This window comes from Oncorhynchus mykiss, chromosome 10 (assembly GCF_057628025.1).
Source record: "Oncorhynchus mykiss isolate SJ-2025 chromosome 10, ASM5762802v1, whole genome shotgun sequence".
In the NCBI taxonomy this organism is placed as follows: Eukaryota; Metazoa; Chordata; class Actinopteri; order Salmoniformes; family Salmonidae; genus Oncorhynchus; species Oncorhynchus mykiss.
This window is the reverse complement of record NC_143031.1, coordinates 32,460,345-32,479,419: the sequence shown is the minus strand read 5'-3', so window position 1 is coordinate 32,479,419 and position 19,075 is coordinate 32,460,345. Positions and strand designations below refer to the sequence as shown.

General features: G+C 46.2%; 1 protein-coding gene across 1 annotated transcript in view; it reads left to right on the top strand.

Annotated features, from left to right (window-relative positions):
- The window catches only part of LOC110533652 (coxsackievirus and adenovirus receptor homolog), a 107,094-nt gene that overhangs the window by 70,713 nt on the left and 17,306 nt on the right, over window positions 1-19,075 (top strand). The window contains exon 3 of the mRNA XM_036990073.2: window positions 13,397-13,601. Within this exon, the coding sequence (XP_036845968.2) occupies window positions 13,397-13,601 (205 nt within the window). The remainder of the gene's footprint in view (window positions 1-13,396; window positions 13,602-19,075) is intronic.

The window sequence follows — 19,075 nt, the reverse complement described above, 5'->3', positions numbered from 1 at the left end:
TGCGGTGCCTGTTCATTTATCATCGAATCGCAGCCTACTTCGCCAAACGGGTGATGTTTTAACAAGCGCATTCGCGAAAACAGCACTGTCCTTGCACCAATGTGTACATAAACATCAATGCCTTTCTTTAAAATCAATACACAAGTATATATTTTTAAAGCTGCATATTTAGTTAATATTGCCTGCTAACATGAATTTCTTTTAACTAGGGAAATTGTGTCACTTCTCTTGCGTTCCGTGCAAGCAGAGTCAGGGTATTTGCAGCAGTTTGGGCCACCTGGCTCATTGCGAACTGTGAAGACCATTTCTTCCTAACAAAGACTAATTAATTTGCTAGAATTGTACATAATTATGACATAACATTGAAGGTTGTGCAATGTAACAGCAATATTTAGACTTAGGGTTGCCACCCGTTTGATAAAATACAGAACGGTTCCGTATTTCACTGAAAGAATAAACGTGATTTCGAAATGATAGTTTCCAGATTTGACCACATTAATGACCTAAGGCTCGTATTTCTGTGTGTTTATTATAATTAAGTCTATGAATTGATATTTGATAGAGCAGTCTGGCTGAGCGGTGGTAGGCAGCAGCAGGCTCGTAAGCCTTCATTCAAACAGCACTTTCGTGCATTTTCCAGCAGCTCTTCGCTGTGCTTCAAGCATTGAGCTGTTTATGACTTCAAGCCTATCAACTCCTGAGATTAGGCTTGTGTAACCAATGTGAAATGGCTAGCTAGTTAGCGGGGTGCGTGCTAATAGTGTTTCAATCGGTGACGTCACACGCTCTGAGACCTTGAATTAGTTGTTCCCCTTGCTCTGCAAGGGCCACGGCTTTTGTGGAGCAATGGGTAATGATGCTTCGAGGGTGGCTTGTCGATGTGTCCCTGGTTCGAGCCCAGGTAGGGGCGAGGAGAGCGACGGAAGCTATACTGTTACACTGGCAATACTAACGTGCCTATAAGAACATCCAATAGTCAAAGGTTTTTATTTATTTTATTTCACCTTTATTTAACCAGGTAGGCTAGTTGAGAACAAGTTCTCATTTGCAACTGCGACCTGGCCAAGATAAAGCATAGCAGTGTGAACAGACAACACAGCGTTACACATGGAGTAAACAATTAACAAGTCAATAACACAGTAGAAAAAAAAAGGGGGAGTCTATATACAATGTGTGCAAAAGGCATGAGGAGGTAGGCGAATAATTACAATTTTGCAGATTAACACTGGAGTGATAAATGATCAGATGGCCATGTACAGGTAGAGATATTGGTGTGCAAAAGAGCAGAAAAGTAAATAAATAAAAACAGTATGGGAATGAGGTAGGTGAAAATGGGTGGGCTATTTACCAATAGACTATGTACAGCTGCAGCGATCGGTTAGCTGCTCAGATAGCAGATGTTTGAAGTTGGTGAGGGAGATAAAAGTCTCCAACTTTTGACATACAAATGGTATAGAAATAAATAGTCCGATAATTCCTATAATAACTACAACCTAAAACTTCTTACCTGGGAATATAGAAGACTCATGTTAAAAGGAACCACCAGCTTTCATATGTTCTCATGTTCTGAGCAAGGAACTTAAACTTTTATTTCAACCAAATTTTACACATTTCATTATTTATTTAAGACTAAATAGATTTTTACTTATGTATTATATTAAGTTAAAATAAAAGTGTTCATTCAGTGTTGTTGTAGTTGTCATTATTACAAATAAATCAATTAATCGGTATCGGCTTTTTTTGGTCCTCCAATAATCGGTATCGGCGTTGAAAAATCAGAATCATTCGACCTGTAATAGAGACTGCCAGAGGTCCGGACAACAGGTCCTCCGATTTGACACACTGAACTCTATCTGAGAAGTAGTTGGTGTACCAGGCGGGGCAGTCATTTGAGAAGCCAAGGCTATTGAGTCTGCCGATAAGAATGCGGTGATTGGACTTCATGGAGAATCTCCCCCCACATCAAATTGATTGAATCTCTATATAATCCTCACATAATGTTTCACACGTAATGTATAATATGTAGCCTACGGCAGGTGACCATATGATCCAATGTCTCATTATTATTTATTTTTTTATTGTATGTTTGTATATGTAATTATACATATATTTTTTTTGTAAAGCTCATCTGTTACTGTCACTTTGTCCTATCGTTATCTAATATCTTTTCACTTTTGTTTTGAATGTTCTTAATTGGAAAATGCAAAAATAAAAGAATGCGGTGATTGACAGAGTCGAAAGCCTTGGCCAGGTCGATGAAGACGGCTGCACAGTAATGTCTTTTATCGATAGCGGTTATGATATCGTTTAAGACCTTGAGCATGGCTGAGGTGCACCCATGACCAGCTCGGAAGATTGCATAGTGGAGAAGGTTCTTTGGGGTTCTAAATGGTCGGTGATCTGTTTGTTACCTTGGCTTTCAAAGATTTTAGAAAGGCAGGGCTGGATGGATATAGGTCTGTAACAGTTTGGGTCTAGAGTGACTCCCCCTTTGAAGAGGGGGATGACCGCAGCAGCTTTCCAGTCTTTGGGGATCTCAAACGATACAAAAGATAGGTTGAACAGGCTAGTAATAGGGGTTGCATACATTTTGGTGGATAATTTTACAAACAGAGGGTCCAGATTGTCTAGCCCAGCTGATTTGTAGGGATCCAGATTTTGCAGCTCTTATAGAACATCAGCTGTCTGGATTTGGGTGAAGGAGAAGCAGGGGGGCTTGGGCAAGTTGCCGCAGGGGGTGCTGAGATGTTGGCCGGGGTAGAGGTAGCCAGGTGGAAAGCATGGCCAGCCATAGAAAAATGCTTATTGAAATAATCGATTATCGTAGATTTATTGGTGGTGACAGTGTTTCCCATCCTCAGTGCAGTTGGCAGGTGGGAGGAGGTGCTCTTATTCTCCATGGTCTTTAGTGTCCCAAAACGTTTGGGAATTAGTGCTACAGGAAGCAAATGTCTGTTTCATAAAGCTAGCCTTAGCTTTCCTAACTGACTGAGTATATTGGTTCCTGACTTCCCTGAAAAGTTGCATATCGCGGGGGCTATTCGATGCTAATGCAACGCCACAGGATGTTTTTGTGCTGGTCAAGGACAGTCAAGTCTGGGGTGAACCAAGGGCTATATCTGTTCTTAGTTCTAAATTATTTTGAATGCTTATTTAAGAAGCACTTTTGTAGAACAACCAGGCATCCTCTACTGACGGGATGAGGTCAGTATCCTTCCAGGATACCCGGGTCAGGTCGATTAGAAAGGCCTGTTCACTGAAGTTGTGTTAGCGAGTGTTTGTCAGTGATGAGGGGTGGTCATTTGACTGCGGACCCATTTCGCACGCAGGCAATGAGGCAGTGATCGCTGAGATCCTGGTTGAAGACAGCAGAGGTGTGTTTAGAGGGCTAGTTGGTCAGGGTGATATCTAAGAGGGTGCCCATGGTTACGGATTTAAGGTTGTACCTGGTAGGTTCCTTGATAATATGTGTAAGTTTGAGGGCATCTAGTTTAGATTGTAGGATGGCTGGGGTGTTAAGCATGTCCCAGTTTAGGTCACCTTACAGTACGAACTCTGAAGATAGATGGGGGGGCGATCAATTCACATATGGTGTCCAGGGCACAGCTGGGGGCTGAAGGGGGTCTATAACAAGCGGCAACGGTGTCTTGAGGGTAGAAGCTGTTTAGAAGCCTCTTGGACCTAGACTTGGCGCTCCGGTATTGCCTGCCGTGCGGTAGCAGAGAGAACAGTCTATGACTTGGGTGGCTGGAGTTTTTGCAAAATTTAGAGGTCCTGGATGGCAGGAAGCTTGGCCCCGGTGATGTGCTGGGCCGTACGCACTACCCACTGTTGTGCCTTGTGGTCGGAGGCCAAGCAGTTGCCATACCAGGCAGTGATGCAACACGTCAGGATGCTCTCTGGTGCAGCTGTTGAACCTTTTGAGGATCTTAGCACCCATACCAAATATTTTCAGTCTCCTGAGGGGGAATAGGTTTTGTCATGCCTTCTTCACGACTGTTTTGGTGTGTTTGGACCATGTTAGTTTGTTGGTGATGTGGACAACAAGGAACTTGAAGCTCTCAACCTACTTCACTACAGCCCCGTCGATGAGAATGGGGGCGTGCTCGGTCCTCCTTTTCCTGTAGTCCACAATCATCTCCTTTGTCTTGATTACGTTGAGGGAGAGGTTGTTGTTCTGGCACCACATGGCCAGGTTTCTGACCTCCTTCCTATTGGCTGTCTCATTTTTGTCAGTGATCGGCCTTCCACTGTTGTGTCATTGGCAAATTTAATGATGGTGTTAGTCGTGCCTGGCCATGCAGTCATGAGTGAACAGTGAGTACAAGAGGGGACTGAGCACCCACCCCTGACGGGCCCCCGTGTTGAGGATCAGTGTGGTGGATGTGTTGTTACCTAGCCTTACCACATGGGGGCGGCAGTCAGGAGGTCCGGGATCCAGTTACAGAGGGAAGTGTTTAGTCTCAGGGTCCTTAGCTTCATGAGGAGCTTTGAGGGCACTATGATGTTGAACTCTGAACTGTAGTCAATGAATAGCATTCCAGGTGTGAAAAGGGCAGTGTGGAGTGTAATATAGATTGCATGATCTGTTGGTGTGGAATGCAAATTGGAGTGGGTCTAGGGTAGACGTCGACCGATTATGATTTTTCATCGCTGATAGCGCTTAATCGGTCGTTTTTTTAAAATGTATTTATTTTGTTTATTTTTTATATATATATTTTATATATGTAATAATGACAATTACAACAATACTGAATGAACACTTTTATTTGAACTTAATATAATACATAAGTAAAATCAATTTAGTCTCAAATAAATAATAAAACGTATAAAATTTGGTTTAAATAATGCGAAAACAATGTTGGAGAAGAAAGTAAAAGTGCAATATGTGCCATGTAAAAAAGCTACCATTTAAGTTCCTTGCTCAGAACATGAGACCATATGAAAGCTGGTGGTTCCTTTTAACATGAGTTTTCAATATTCCCAGTTAAGAAGTTTTAAGTTGTAGTTAATATAGGACTATTTCTCTCTCTACCGTTTGTATTTAAATACCTTTGACTTTTGGATGTTCTTATAGGCACCATAGTATTGCCAACTTATCTCGGTCGTTGATAGGCTTGAAGTCATAAACAGCGCCATGCCGATTAATCGGTCAAACTCTGGTCTAGGGTTTCTGGGATAATAGTGTTGATGTGAGCCATGACCGGCCTTACAAAGCGTTTCATGACTACAGACGTGAGTCTTACGGGTCGGTCGTCATTTAGACAGGCTACCTTAGTGTTCTTGGGCACAGGGACTATGGTGGTCTGCTTGAAACATGTTGGTATTACAGACTCAGACAGGGAGAGGTTGAAAATGTCAGTGAAGACACTTGTCAGTTGGTCAGCGTATGCTCGGAGTACACGTCCTGGTAATCCTTCTGGCCCAGCGGCCTTACTTACATCGGCTGCGGAGAGTGTGATCACACAGTCGTCCGGATCAGCTGATGCCTTCAGGCATGTTTCCGTGTTACTTGCCTCGAAGCGAGCATAGAAGTTATTTAGCTCGTCTGGTAGGCTCATGTCACTGGGCAGCTCTCGGCTGTGCTTCTCCTTGTAGTCTGTAATAGTTTGCATTCCTTGCCACATCCGACGAGTGTCGGAGTCGGTGTAGTACGATTTGATCTTAGTGCTGTATTGACGCTTTGCCTGTTTGATGGTTCATCAGAGGGCATAGTGGGATTTCTTATAAGCTTCCGCTTTATAGTCCCGCTCCTTGAAAGCGGCAGCTCATCCCTTCAGCTCAATGCGAATGTTGACTGTAATCCATGGTTTCTGGTTGGGGTATGTACGTACAGTCACTATGGGGACGACATCCTCGACGCACTCTCTCTCTTTGTCCCCCAGGGCCTCAGTTTTTGGCCAGGGCTAGAAGTGGGTCAGGAGGAGCCCTTCATTAGCTGTTCCTCACCCCATTCCTCTCTCCCTCCATCCCTGCCTCCCACTTCAGTCCACCCAGCCCAGCCAAGGCTCCAGCCCCTGCCCTGCTCTCTCCTCTCCCTCTATTGTCTATGCTAGACTGGGGAGCAGTGCCTCAAGAGACCCCTGTTTTTGTTTTTGACCTACTTCATTGATTTAGAATGGGAACCACCAATAATTAATTGGTGGAAGTGGCAGATGAAAAAAAAAAAAAAGTTATTATAATAGAGCCATCATTGTTATCCCATGTTTGGCGTGCTCATGTGGATATACATGTAACTGTAGAATCCTGTGTGGTTGATTTTCTCATTGTGGTCGCCCTCCCCCTCTCAGCTGTAGACATCATGTTGTAGTCTCCCTCCTCTCTAGCTAGGCTACATTCAACTGTAGACGTCATGTTGTAGTCTCCCTCCTCTCTAGCTAGGCTACATTCAGCTGTAGACATCATGTTGTAGTCTCCCTCCTCTCTAGCTAGGCTACATTCAGCTGTAGACATCATATTGTGGTCTCCCGCCACAATCTCACCAGACCATTCCTTCATTCACAATGACCAAGTTTCTCTCTCCCTCTGAGGGGGTAGATATTAATTGACCAATCAGAACGGCACTCGGTGCATACACACACAGCCTCCTTGTGCCCTGATGGGGTGATGTCATGTGTATTATTAGCAATTAGTGGCCTGTTAATAAGTCCACTGGCTGCAGGGCTGGCTTAGTGTATGTGACCATGCCCAATTGGATTAGTGCTGGTAGACCAGGGCTACGCTGGACTACTGGATGTGCAGTACTGATCTACTCTTCTAGGAGAGGAGAGGAAGAACGGAGAAGAGGATGGGATAGCTGACGAAAGGAGAGAAGGGGATGGAGTAGAGGGAGTGGTTGAGATGGTGACTTGGGAGAGGAGTGTGAAAAGGAAGACTGGAAAAGAGGGAAGGAGGAGGGTGGCACTTAACTGTTCCCCAGAGAGCTCTAGAGGTTCATAACTGATGAGTTCTCGGTGAGAGGGCTTAGGATGACCAGGAGGAGGATGACCCAACCATCTGAGACCCTTCACATAGAGAGGGTTATACTCACTGTTGACCTAGTAATACTATAAGGACGACTGACAGTATCAGGACAGACAGACCTCTAATAACATCAGTCCTCATTGGGAGTTTCCTCAACGGAACGCCCCCTATGACAAATTACTATTAGCATCGTTACTGCACAGACAAACTGACATTTTTGTGTTCATAAAGTAGCAAAAAACAATCCACTGCTTACATCAGATTCTCTATTTAGAGGTTTGGGAATCGTGGTCTGTTGGTATAGCATTGTCCTACAGGCTTTATGGAGCCAGTGAAGCATAGCTAATGCACTTCTTACATGCCTACTGTTATAGTTCATTAGCATTTGGCTCTCATCGCAGGAATACACTACAGGAAGCAGGGTGACTACAATCATGATAAAAATTCATGAATGGTAGTTGCCTATAGTGCTTTAGTCTTGAGAGGAGTTGGGAGAATAGAACACCATATAGCTGCTTCAAATTCCTGGTGGGCTGATAAACGTTGTGTCCTTGAAAGCACTAGAGCTTTGTTTACTAAAGAAAGTCCAAGTGTAGTGGTTCAGGTTTAACCTTGAGAATACATTTGGAGTGGAGGTACTTTTCTGAAACAGACTATAGAGGCATGGCTGAGTCAGGAGAAAAGCCTGTCTTTACCAAAGACACAACAGCACTGTTGCCGGAGTAAGACCGACAGGGGAATTGAATGTACACAGGTGACGCCCCTCCCCTCACACATGATGATGACATCGTCTTTAAATGGCCCCATGTAAATAACCTAACATTTGTCTTATTCCTGATGCTGCCACAGCTTTTGCCAGTATACTAGAGGTATTTTCTTTAATAGTTTATTACTATGTAAGGTGACTAAGTGTCCATTACAAGTGCAAAATAAAGTTGTCCACAGAGACTTTATCTGACCTCACCATATGGATACTGTAATACTGGTCAACCTGTTCTGAATCAGCACTCGGGAATGAAAGTGTCCTTGTTTTCAACTTCAGTTGTCTGGTTTTCCCTCATGTCTGCCCTTCGATTTCCAGCATGATGGCCCTCTTGGAGTTTTTCTAGGATTTGTTTTATTGAGACACATTCTTACATGCAATGATTAACTTCTTGTAGCAGCGTTATAGAAAATTAACAAGCACAAGTCCACATGCTGGTGAGTAGCCCGCTAATCTTTATATTTAAGGTCTAGCCAACTTGGATCTATTTGCTTGCTAACAAGGTAGAACAGTTGAACTGTTATGAATACACCCTCCAGTCCGTCTCCAACTGTTTGAACAACAGCTTGTTCACCTTGTTAAGATATTGTTCATGTGACCTACCTGAATAGAAATTGTACTTATTTCTCAGAATGAAAACAAGTTGCCAATTTCTTATGAATGTGGATTTTTATGCTCATTGCACATTTGTAAAACAGAGACTGAACAGCTAGCACATACTTCTATGGCTAAAATGCTGCTAGCGGTAGGCCTACGTGGTACCGCAATGCCGCGTATGACAAACGTTCGTTTTTTTGTTCATTGTCTTGGGGTTTCAGTTCAATTATATTTAAAAAATTATCACAGTTTTTCTGTTTCAAAAAAACGTTAAATGCATTATGTGAGTTGAATGCTGGAACACTGAATAAAACATTTAATTAAAGTCCCATGATGGTAGTGACTGTCCATTACTGCTTATCACTTATTGACCATCATTTATTCACATTACTTTAATAAAAGTATTTTATTTAACTTTCAAGTCATCTCATCTGTATAGAGCTGCTGTCTGACAAAATCACTATTTTAGTAGTTCTTCAAAGTAAATAAGGCATACCTATGAATACCAACTATCAATCAAGTATCAGCTATTTTCAGGCTTGCGAAGCAACTGCTTTCTATCCTCCTCGATTGCGGCTTCTATTCTCTCAGTCTCCGTGTCTGCTCCGCACAGACCGGACAAGTTTATGCAGGTGCACAATGGGCTATGGTCAATGTAGTTAATTACCACATTTTCTGTGCTAAACTATGTAGAGTATTGGCCTGTAGGAAACTACAACTCTCACCCCTCCTTCCCATGTCAACTCCCACATCGCACTGTTCCGGCTTCATCTGATTTATCTTGACAAACTGTACATCGAGCTCACAGGAAAAACTGAACAAAATGAATTCAAATAATTGAACCAATGTCAGAAAATCGCTCAGCACTAATAGTGAGATGTGCAATGTCATTTTGTTCCGATATTTGATTTATTAAAATAAGATACCTAGACTAGCTTTTAAGAGTCAATTAAATTAAAATGCCAAAATGGCATGCATAAATGTATTTTAACACACTAATCTTCAGGGGGCATTTTTCCCCTTAGAGGGTGTTTTTCAGACAGTGGGGCAAAACACTTCTGTTTATATTGAATAACCACGAAATATTCTGCCCACTTATTTCTCTTTAAAATGAGTTTGTCTTAAGGATAGCCAGTATTCACATATCTAAATCTTACCAAACGTTGCTTTTATCTGTCCGTAAATAGACGATTTCCTCAGTTACCCTACTCTCATTTTGGTTGGGTCGTTTTGGTTGGGTCGTTTTGGTTGGGTCGTTTCAGTAGGGTAGTTTTAGTAGGGTCGTTTTAGTAGGGTCGTTTTAGTAGGGTCGTTTTAGTAGGGTCGTTTCAGTAGGGTCTGCTCTGTTGGGAGATGAAACATAAAAACGGTATCGTTAGAAAGGGTACGTTTTCATCTAGTACAGTAAAATAAGGTCTCTAAGAGTTTCGGTGTCCATATGACCATTCTTATTTAATTTTTTTTATTTTTATTTTATTTTATTGGGCCAAACCTGAAATGCAGAAGGAGAGTTGAAACTGCTTGCCAAAGAGGAAGAAGTGATCTTTCGTCTTTGTTGTTGTGAGCGGTAGGGTGAGAGGCTTGGTGTCTGTGTGATTGGCAAGGTGCACAGTGCACACAGCGCAAAAGGAGCGAAGGGGAAGAGACCAAAAAGACAGAGCACTCATAAAAACAAAATCGTATTTTCTTTCCATAGTCATTTGGAACATTGTACTAAAACATTACATTCTAATGAATCTAATCAATGCAATATATTGCCCAGCCCTACATGCTGTGTGTGTGTGTGTGTGTGTGTGTGTGTGTGTGTGTGTCAGTGTGAGACTGAGTGCTTTGTTGCCTGTCTCTACCTCAGTGCCTTGGGCAATTTAATTTCCTCCCCTCCACCTTTCCATCTTGTTTTTACTGCTGATGCTCTGATCCCAGTGTTGGAGGTCTCCGTGTCTCTCCTGGGATCCAGGTGTTCTGCATTACAGGTTTAGTGGCTAATGTATTCTAGCTACACAGCCTTGGCTTGGCAGTCATGAGCTCTACACAAGGATCCCCAGCCGAGCTGCTAGACAACTCGCAGTCCATCTGGTTCTCTGTTTTTCTCTTCTTTCACTGCCGCCCAGCCCACCGCCCTCTGTTCTGTTTGTCTATCTTTTTCTTCTCTTCTCCAGCCTGGGTTGTCAGTACGTGTGTATGATTAGGATCACGGCACACACCATGAGCTCCTGTATCTGACCATCTCCATGGAAAATGGAGAATGATGTGCCTGTTGTCTGCCTGCAGTGTGAGAGAATTACAATTGGAATCCTTTCATTTTTAGTAGGGCCCTCCCTCCCAATCCTTGTTTACTCTGCCTCTGTGCTTCTCCTGTGCGGCTAGTTGTCCGTTGGCTCCACCTTGACTCCATCTCCTGCCTTCTCCTCGTCGCTCTGTGTTGGAGGGAAGGGGGAGAGACAGACAGTAGGGGAGGTGCAGGAAGGTAGCGCTGGGGGCTGTTGCTGAGCCCAGGGCAGAGCTCTCTCTTGGTCTGTGTTGACACAGCAGGTGTTGATTTGACTCCACAGTAGGGCTTTGTTTGTTCCATGCCATACCACAGCTCAGCAGCATGGAAATGAAAGGGCAAAAACAAGCCAGAGCCAGGCAATGCAGGTTGTTAGTGAGATAAGAATGTTACAAACTGACTCACTCTCCCTCAGTATCGGTTGTTTTAGTGAACAAAGACAGGGTGCCCGTTTGCAGTCTCGTAATAACAGCTTGGATTATTTTTCCAGGCTTGATTTCTTGTACATGTAGCTGCCTCACTAATTCTCTTTCTCTTCCTTGATTTATTTCTCCCTCCCTACCTCCTTCCCATCTCCCTCCCTCCTTCCCATCTCTCTCCCTCCCTCCTTCCCATCTCTCTCCCTCCCTCCCTCCCATCTCTCTCCCTCCTTCCTTCCCATCTTTCTCCCTCCCTCCCTCCTTCCCATCTTTCTCCCTCCTTCCCATCTTTCTCCCTCCTTCCCATCTCTCTCCCTCCCTCCCTCCTTCCCATCTCTCTCCCTCCCTCCCTCCTTCCCATCTCTCTCCCTCCCTCCCTCCTTCCCATCTCTCTCCCTCCCTCCCTCCTTCCCATCTCTCTCCCTCCTTCCCATCTCTCTCCCTCCCTCCCTCCTTCCCATCTCTCTCCCTCCTTCCCATCTCTCTCCCTCCCTCCCTCCTTCCCATCTCTCTCCCTCCCTCCCTCCTCCCCATCTCTCTCTCTCTCCCTCCCTCCCTCCCTCCCTCCTTCTTTCCCACGTTTCTCCCCCCTTCTATCCCATGTCTCTCCCCCCTTCTTTCCCATGTCTCTCTCCCCTCCTTCCCATGTCTCTCTCCCCTCTTTCCCATGTCTCTCTCCCCTCCTTCTCATGTCTCTCTCACCTCCTTCTCATGTCTCTCTCCCCTCCTTCTCATGTCTCTCTCCCCTCCTTCTCATGTCTCTCTCCCCTCCTTCTCATGTCTCTCTCCCCTCCTTCTCATGTCTCTCTCCCCTCCTTCTCATGTCTCTCTCCCCTCCTTCTCATGTCTCTCTCCCCTCCTTCTCATGTCTCTCTCCCCTCCTTCTCATGTCTCTCTCCCCCCTCCTTCTCATGTCTCTCTCCCCCCTCCTTCCCATGTCTCTCTCCCCCCCTCCTTCCCATGTCTCTCTCCCCCCCTCCTTCCCATGTGTCTCTCCCCCCTCCTTCCCATGTCTCTCTCTCCCCCCTCCTTCCCATGTCTCTCTCCCCCTCCTTCCCATGTCTCTCTCCCCCCCTCCTTCCCATGTCTCTCTCCCCCCCTCCTTCCCATGTCTCTCTCTCCCCCCCTCCTTCCCATGTCTCTCTCCCCCCTCCTTCCCATGTCTCTCTCTCCCCCCTCCTTCCCATGTCTCTCTCTCCCCCCTCCTTCCCATGTCTCTCTCTCCCCCCTCCTTCCCATGTCTCTCTCCCCCCTCCTTCCCATGTCTCTCTCTCCCCCCTCCTTCCCATGTCTCTCTCTCCCCCCCTCCTTCCCATGTCTCTCTCTCCCCCCCTCCTTCTCATGTCTCTCTCCCCTCCTTCTCATGTCTCTCTCCCCCCTCCTTCCCATGTCTCTCTCCCCCCCTCCTTCCCATGTCTCTCTCCCCCCCTCCTTCCCATGTCTCTCTCCCCCCCTCCTTCCCATGTCTCTCTCTCCCCCCTCCTTCCCATGTCTCTCTCCCCCTCCTTCCCATGTCTCTCTCCCCCTCCTTCCCATGTCTCTCTCCCCCTCCTTCCCATGTCTCTCTCTCCCCCCCTCCTTCCCATGTCTCTCTCCCCCCCTCCTTCCCATGTCTCTATCCCCCCCTCCTTCCCATGTCTCTCTCTCCCCCCTCCTTCCCATGTCTCTCTCCCCCTCCTTCCCATGTCTCTCTCCCCCCCTCCTTCCCATGTCTCTCTCCCCCCTCCTTCCCATGTCTCTCTCTCCCCCCTCCTTCCCATGTCTCTCTCTCCCCCCCTCCTTCCCATGTCTCTCTCTCCCCCCCTCCTTCCCATGTCTCTCTCTCCCCCTCCTTCCCATGTCTCTCTCCCCCCTCCTTCCCATGTCTCTCTCTCCCCCCCTCCTTCCCATGTCTCTCTCCCCCCTCCTTCCCATGTCTCTCTTCGCCCCCTCCTTCCCATGTCTCTCTCTCCCCCCTCCTTCCCATGTCTCTCTCTCCCCCCTCTTTCCCATGTCTCTCTCTCCCCCCTCCTTCCCATGTCTCTCTCTCCCCCCCTCCTTCCCATGTCTCTCTCTCCCCCCCCTCCTTCCCATGTCTCTCTCTCCCCCCCCTCCTTCCCATGTCTCTCTCCCCCCCCCCCTCCTTCCCATGTCTCTCTCTCCCCTCCCTCCTTCCCATGTCTCTCTCTCCCCTCCCTCCTTCCCATGTCTCTCTCTCCCCTCCCTCCTTCCCATGTCTCTCTCTCCCCTCCCTCCTTCCCATGTCTCTCTCTCCCCCCCTCTTTCCCATGTCTCTCTCTCCCCCCCTCTTTCTCTCTCTCCCCACCTCCTTCCCATGTCTCTCTCTCCCCCCCCTCCTTCCCATGTCTCTCTCTCCCTCCCTCCTTCCCATGTCTCTCTCTCCAGGTGATCCTATACTCTGGGGACAGGGCCTATGAGGACTACTACCCTGCAGTGAAGGGGCGAGCCCACTTCAACTCAGCCGACCCGAAGAATGGTGACGCCTCCATCAACTTGACGGGTCTGAAGTCTAGCGACACTGGGACCTACCAGTGCAAGGTGAAGAAGGCCCCAGGCATCCGCAGCAGGAAGATGCTGCTGACTGTCATGGGTGAGTGAGACACCACGGGTGACATTTTAAATCTTAAACAGCCACTACTTTACCTATCTATCTATTGTGTAAAAACTCCAAACACAATGCCCTTTTAAAGGGTACATGTGGCTGACTAGATGCAATGCCCCCCTCTAAAATGGTGCGGTGCAGTAGAGGTTGGTGGGGGGATGTATAGGAAGACAGGCTCATTGTAATGGCTGGAATGGAATTAATGGAACGGTATCAAATGTATGGAAACCACATTTGACACCATTCTATTAATTCCATTCTAGCCATTACACTGAGCCTGTCCTCATATAGCTCCTCCCACCAACCTCCCCTGGTGTGGTGGTATGTTTAACCTTCCTAGTGGGGTCATAGATTGCAGTCCCATTCAATCCATAGACTGATAGGAAAGAGCTATGTCACTATTATCAGATGACATCAAAACGCCCAATAGCCTACTAATTGCCAATTTAATATAGCTAATTGACAATAGTCTTGTGAAATGTACAATGCGTACTTGACTGATTTGTCATCACTAGGGTGTGAGATAAGCAGAACATTCATAGTGATGATTATACTAATCCAGCTGCTATATACTCACACACTTCCCTGTGCAACCAGACTTGCGGTGTGTGGCTTGCCTGACGACTCAAACTGAATCCTTCCACTGCTCTGTTTGATACCTACACTACACTACATGACCAAAAGTATGTGGACACCTGGTCGTCTTTCCAAAATTATGGGTATTAATATGGAGTTTGTCCCCCCCTTGCTGCTATAACATCCTCCACTCTTCTGAGAATACTTTCCACTAGATGTTGGAACATTGCTGCCGGGTCTTGATTCCATTCAGCCACGAGCGTAAGTGAGGTCGGGCTATGATGTTGGCGATTAGGCCTGGTTCGCAGTCGGCGTTCCAATTCATCCCAAAGGTGTTCAATGGAGTTGAGGTCAGGGCTCTGTACAGGCCAGTCAAGTTCTTCCACACAGATCTCGACAAAAACATTTGTATGGACCTCGCTTTGTGCACGTTGGCATTGGAAAGGGCCACAAAGTTAAAGCAAAGAATCGTCTAGAATGTCATTGCTGTAGCGTTAAGATTTCCTTTCACTGGAACCAAGGGGCCGAGCTCGAACCATGAAAAACAGCCCCAGACTATTATTTCTCCTCCACCAAACTTAACAGTTGGCACTATGCATTCGGGCAGGTAGCTTTCTCCTGCCATCTGCCGAACCAAGATTTGTCCGTCGGACTGCTAGATGGTGAAGCGTGATTTGTCACACCAGAGAACGCGTTTCCACTGCTCCAGAGTCCAGTGGAGGTGAGCTTTACACCTCTCCGGCTGCTCGCTCGGCCATGGAAACCCATTTCATGAAGCTCCTGACAAACACTTCTTGTGCTGACGTTGCTTCCACAGGCAGTTTGGAACTCGGTAGATCTTTACGCTCTGTGCTTCAGCACTCTGTGGTCCCGGTCTGTGAGTTTGTGTGGCCTACCACTGAGCCGTAGTTCCTTCTAGATGCTTCCACTTTACTATAACAGTGGTCTTGCTACACAAACTCACACAAAATCCCCTGGTCAACTAAGCTCTAGCAGGGCGGAAATTTGACAAACTGACTTGTTGGAAATGTGGTATCCTATGACGTACCATATTGAAAGTCACTGAGCTCTTCAGTAAGGCCGCTCTTCAGTAAGGCCATTCTACTGCCAATGTTTGTCTATGGAGATTGCATGACTGTGTTTGATTTTTACACCTGTCAGCAACGGGTGTGGCTGAAAAAGCCGAATCCACTAATTTGAAGGGGTGTCCACATACTTCTGTATATATAGTGTACTTCAGTCTGAGACTGCCATCGTTGAAGTCATTTGTGGTGAAGTCAAAACGAGGTGTGTTGTACAAAAGAAAGTTATCAGCGATTGGATCATCTCGAATCAAATCACATTTTATTGGTCGCATACATGTGATTAGCAGATGTTATTGCGGGTGTACGAAATTCTTGTGCTTCTAGCTCTGACAGTGCAGTAATATCTAACAAATTACACAACATATACCCAATACACACACATCTAAGTAAGAATTAAGACAATTTACATATGGACGAGCGATGTCAGAGCGGAACAGACTAATATACTGTAGAATAGTATAGAAAACCTGTATATACATATGAGATGGGTAATGTAAGGTATGTAAACATTTAGTGAATGAGATACCGTAGAATAGTATAGAATACAGTATATACAGTTGAAGTCGGAAGTTTACATACACCTTAGCCAAATACATTTAAACTCAGTTTTTCACAATTCCTGACATTCAATCCTAGTACAATTCCTGACACGGCCTGTTACCAAAACCTGCGGACTCTCCTTCACTGCAGCCGACGTGAGTAAAACATTTAAACGTGTTAACCCTCGCAAGGCTGCAGGCCCAGACAGCATCCTCAGAGCATGCGCAGACCAGCTGGCTGGTGTGTTTACGGACATATTCAATCGATCCCTATCCCAGTCTGCTGTTCCCACGTGCTTCAAGAGGGCCTCCATTGTTCCTGTTCCCAAGAAAGCTAATGTAACTGAGCTAAACGACTACCACCCCGTAGCACTCACTTCCGTTATCTTGAAATGCTTTGAGAGACTAGTCAAGGACCATATCACCTCCACCCTACCTGACACCCTAGACCCACTCCAATTTGCTTACCGCCCCAATAGGTCCACAGACGACGCAATCGCAACTACACTGCCCTAACCCATCTGGACAAGAGGAATACCTATGTGAGAATGCTGTTCATCAACTACAGCTAAGCATTTAACACCATAGTACCATCCAAACTCATCATCAAGCTCAAGACCCTGGGTCTCGACCCCGCCCTGTGCAACTGGGTAGTGGACTTCTTGACGGACCACCCCCAGGTGGTGAGGGTAGGTGAGGGTAGTAAGTTTTAAGTTCCTTGGCGTACACATCACGGACAAACTGGATTGGTCCACCCACACAGACAGCGTTGTGAAGAAGGTGCAGCAGCAGCGCCTCTTCAACCTCAGGAGGCTGAAGAAATTTGGCTTGTCACCAAAAGCACTCACAAACTTTTACAGATGCACAATCGAGAGCATCCTGTCGGGCTGTATCACCGCCTGGTCAGGTTTTCAACTGAGTCAGGTTTGTAGGCTTCCTTGCTCGCACAACCTTTTTCAGCTCTGCCAACAAATTTTCTATGGGATTGAGGTCAGGGCTTTGTGATGGCCACTCCAAAACCTTGAATTTGTTGTCCTTAAGCCATTTTGCCACAACTTTGGAAGTATGCTTGGGGTCATTTGTGACCAAGTTTTAACTTCCTGATGGATGACTTGAAATGCTGCTTCAATATATCCACATAATTTTCCTACCTCATGATGCCATCTATTTTGTGAAGTGCACCAGTCCCTCCTGCAGCGAAGCACCCCCACAACATGATGCTGCCACCTCCGTGCTTTACGGTTGGGATGGTGTTCTTGGACTTGCAAGCATCCCCCTTTTTCCTCCAAACATAACAATGGTCATTATGGCCAAACAGTTCTATTTTTGTTTCATCAGACCAGAAGACATTTGTTCAAAAGGTATGATCTGTGCAGTTGCAAACCGTAGTCTGCATTTTTCATGGTGATTTTGGAGCAGTGGCTTCTTCCTTGCTGAGTGACCTTTCAGGTTATGTCGATATAGGACTTGTTTTACTTTAAATGTATTTTGCCTCCTAAGGTTGAAGAGGCTCTGTTGCGCCGTCTTTATCATGCTGTCTGTGTGGGTGGTCCATTTCAGTTTGTCAGTGATGTGTACGCCAAGGAACTTGAAGCTTTCCACCTCCTCCACTGCAGTCCCGTCAATGAAGATAATGGGGTGCACTCTCTGCTTTTTATTGAAGTCCACGATCATCTCCTTTGTTTTGTTGACTGAGTGAGAGGTTGTTTTCCAGGCACCACACTCCCAGAGCCCTCGCCACCTCCCTATAGGTTGTCACGTCATCATTGGTAATCAAGCCTATTACTGTTGTGGTATCTGCTAACTTGATGATTGAGTTGGAGGCATGCTTGGCCACGCAGTCAATGGTGAACAGGGACTACGGGGGGAGCTGAGCACGCACCCTTGTGAGGTGTGAGGATCAGTGGAGTGGAGTTCGTTTCCTACCTTCACCACCTGGGGGAGGCCCGTCAGGAAGCCCAGTACAGGGCAGGGTTCAGACCCAGGGCCTCAAGCTTAATGATGAGCTTGGAGGGTACTATGGTATTGAATGCTGAGCTATAGTGAATAAACAGCATTCTTACATAGGTATTCCTCTTGTCTAGATGGGATAGGGAAGTGTGCAGTGTGATGGCGATTGCATCGTCTGTGGATCTATTGGGGCAATAAGCAAATTGAAGTGGGTCTAGGGTGGCAGGTAAGGTAGTCTCTCAAAGCACTTCATGGTGACAGAGGTTAGTGCTATAGTTAGTGCGCAAGTCATGTTCAGTTAACTTTGCCTTCTTGGGTACAGGAACAATGGTGGCCGTCTTGAAGCATGTGATGACAGCAGACTGGGATAGGGAGAGATTGAAATTGCCTGTAAACACACCAGCCAGCTGGTCTGCGCATGCTCTGAGGACACTGCTAGGGATGCCATCTGGTCCGGCAGCCTTGCGAGGGTTAACGCGCTTAAATATCTTACTCACGTTGGCCATGGAGAGCCCACAGTCCTTTGTAGAGGGCTGCGTCGGTGGCACTGTGCTATCCTCAAAGCGTGCCAAGAATATGTCTAGCCTGTCCGGAAGCAAGACGTCGGTCTCGGCGACGTGGCTGGTTTTCCCATTGTAGTCTGTGATTGTCTGTAGTCCCTGCCACATACGTCTGGCATCTGAGCCGTTGAATTGCGACTCCACTTTATCTCTATACTGACGTTTAGCTTTGTTTCTTCGCGTTGCAGAGTGAATAACTGCACTGTTTATATTCTGCCATATTATCAGTTGCCTTGCCATGGTTTAATGCAGTGGTTTGATCAAATGCTATCATCTATCCATGGTTTCTGGTTAGGGTAGGTTTTAATAGTCACAGAGGGTACTACATCTCCTATACACTTCCTTATAAACTCAGTCACCGTATCCATGTTTGCGTCAAGCTTATTTTCGCAAGCTACCTGGAACATATCCCAGTCCACATGATTAAAACAATCCTGAAGCATGGATTCTGATTGGTCAGACCAGCATTAGTACAAAGCACAGGCACTTCCTGTTTGAGTTTCTGCCTATAGGACGGGAGGAGCAAGATGGAGTCGTGGTCAGATTTGCCGAAAGGAGGGCGGGGGAGGGCCTTGTAAGCATTCCGGCAGTTTGAATAGCAATGGTCAGGAGTCTTAGTAACACGAGTAGGACAGTCGATGTGTTCATAGAACTTCGGCAGCCTAGTCCTCAGATTTGCTTTGTTAAAATCCCCATCGACAATAAATGCAGCCTCGGGATATGTGGTTTCTGGTTTGCATGAAGTCCAGTGA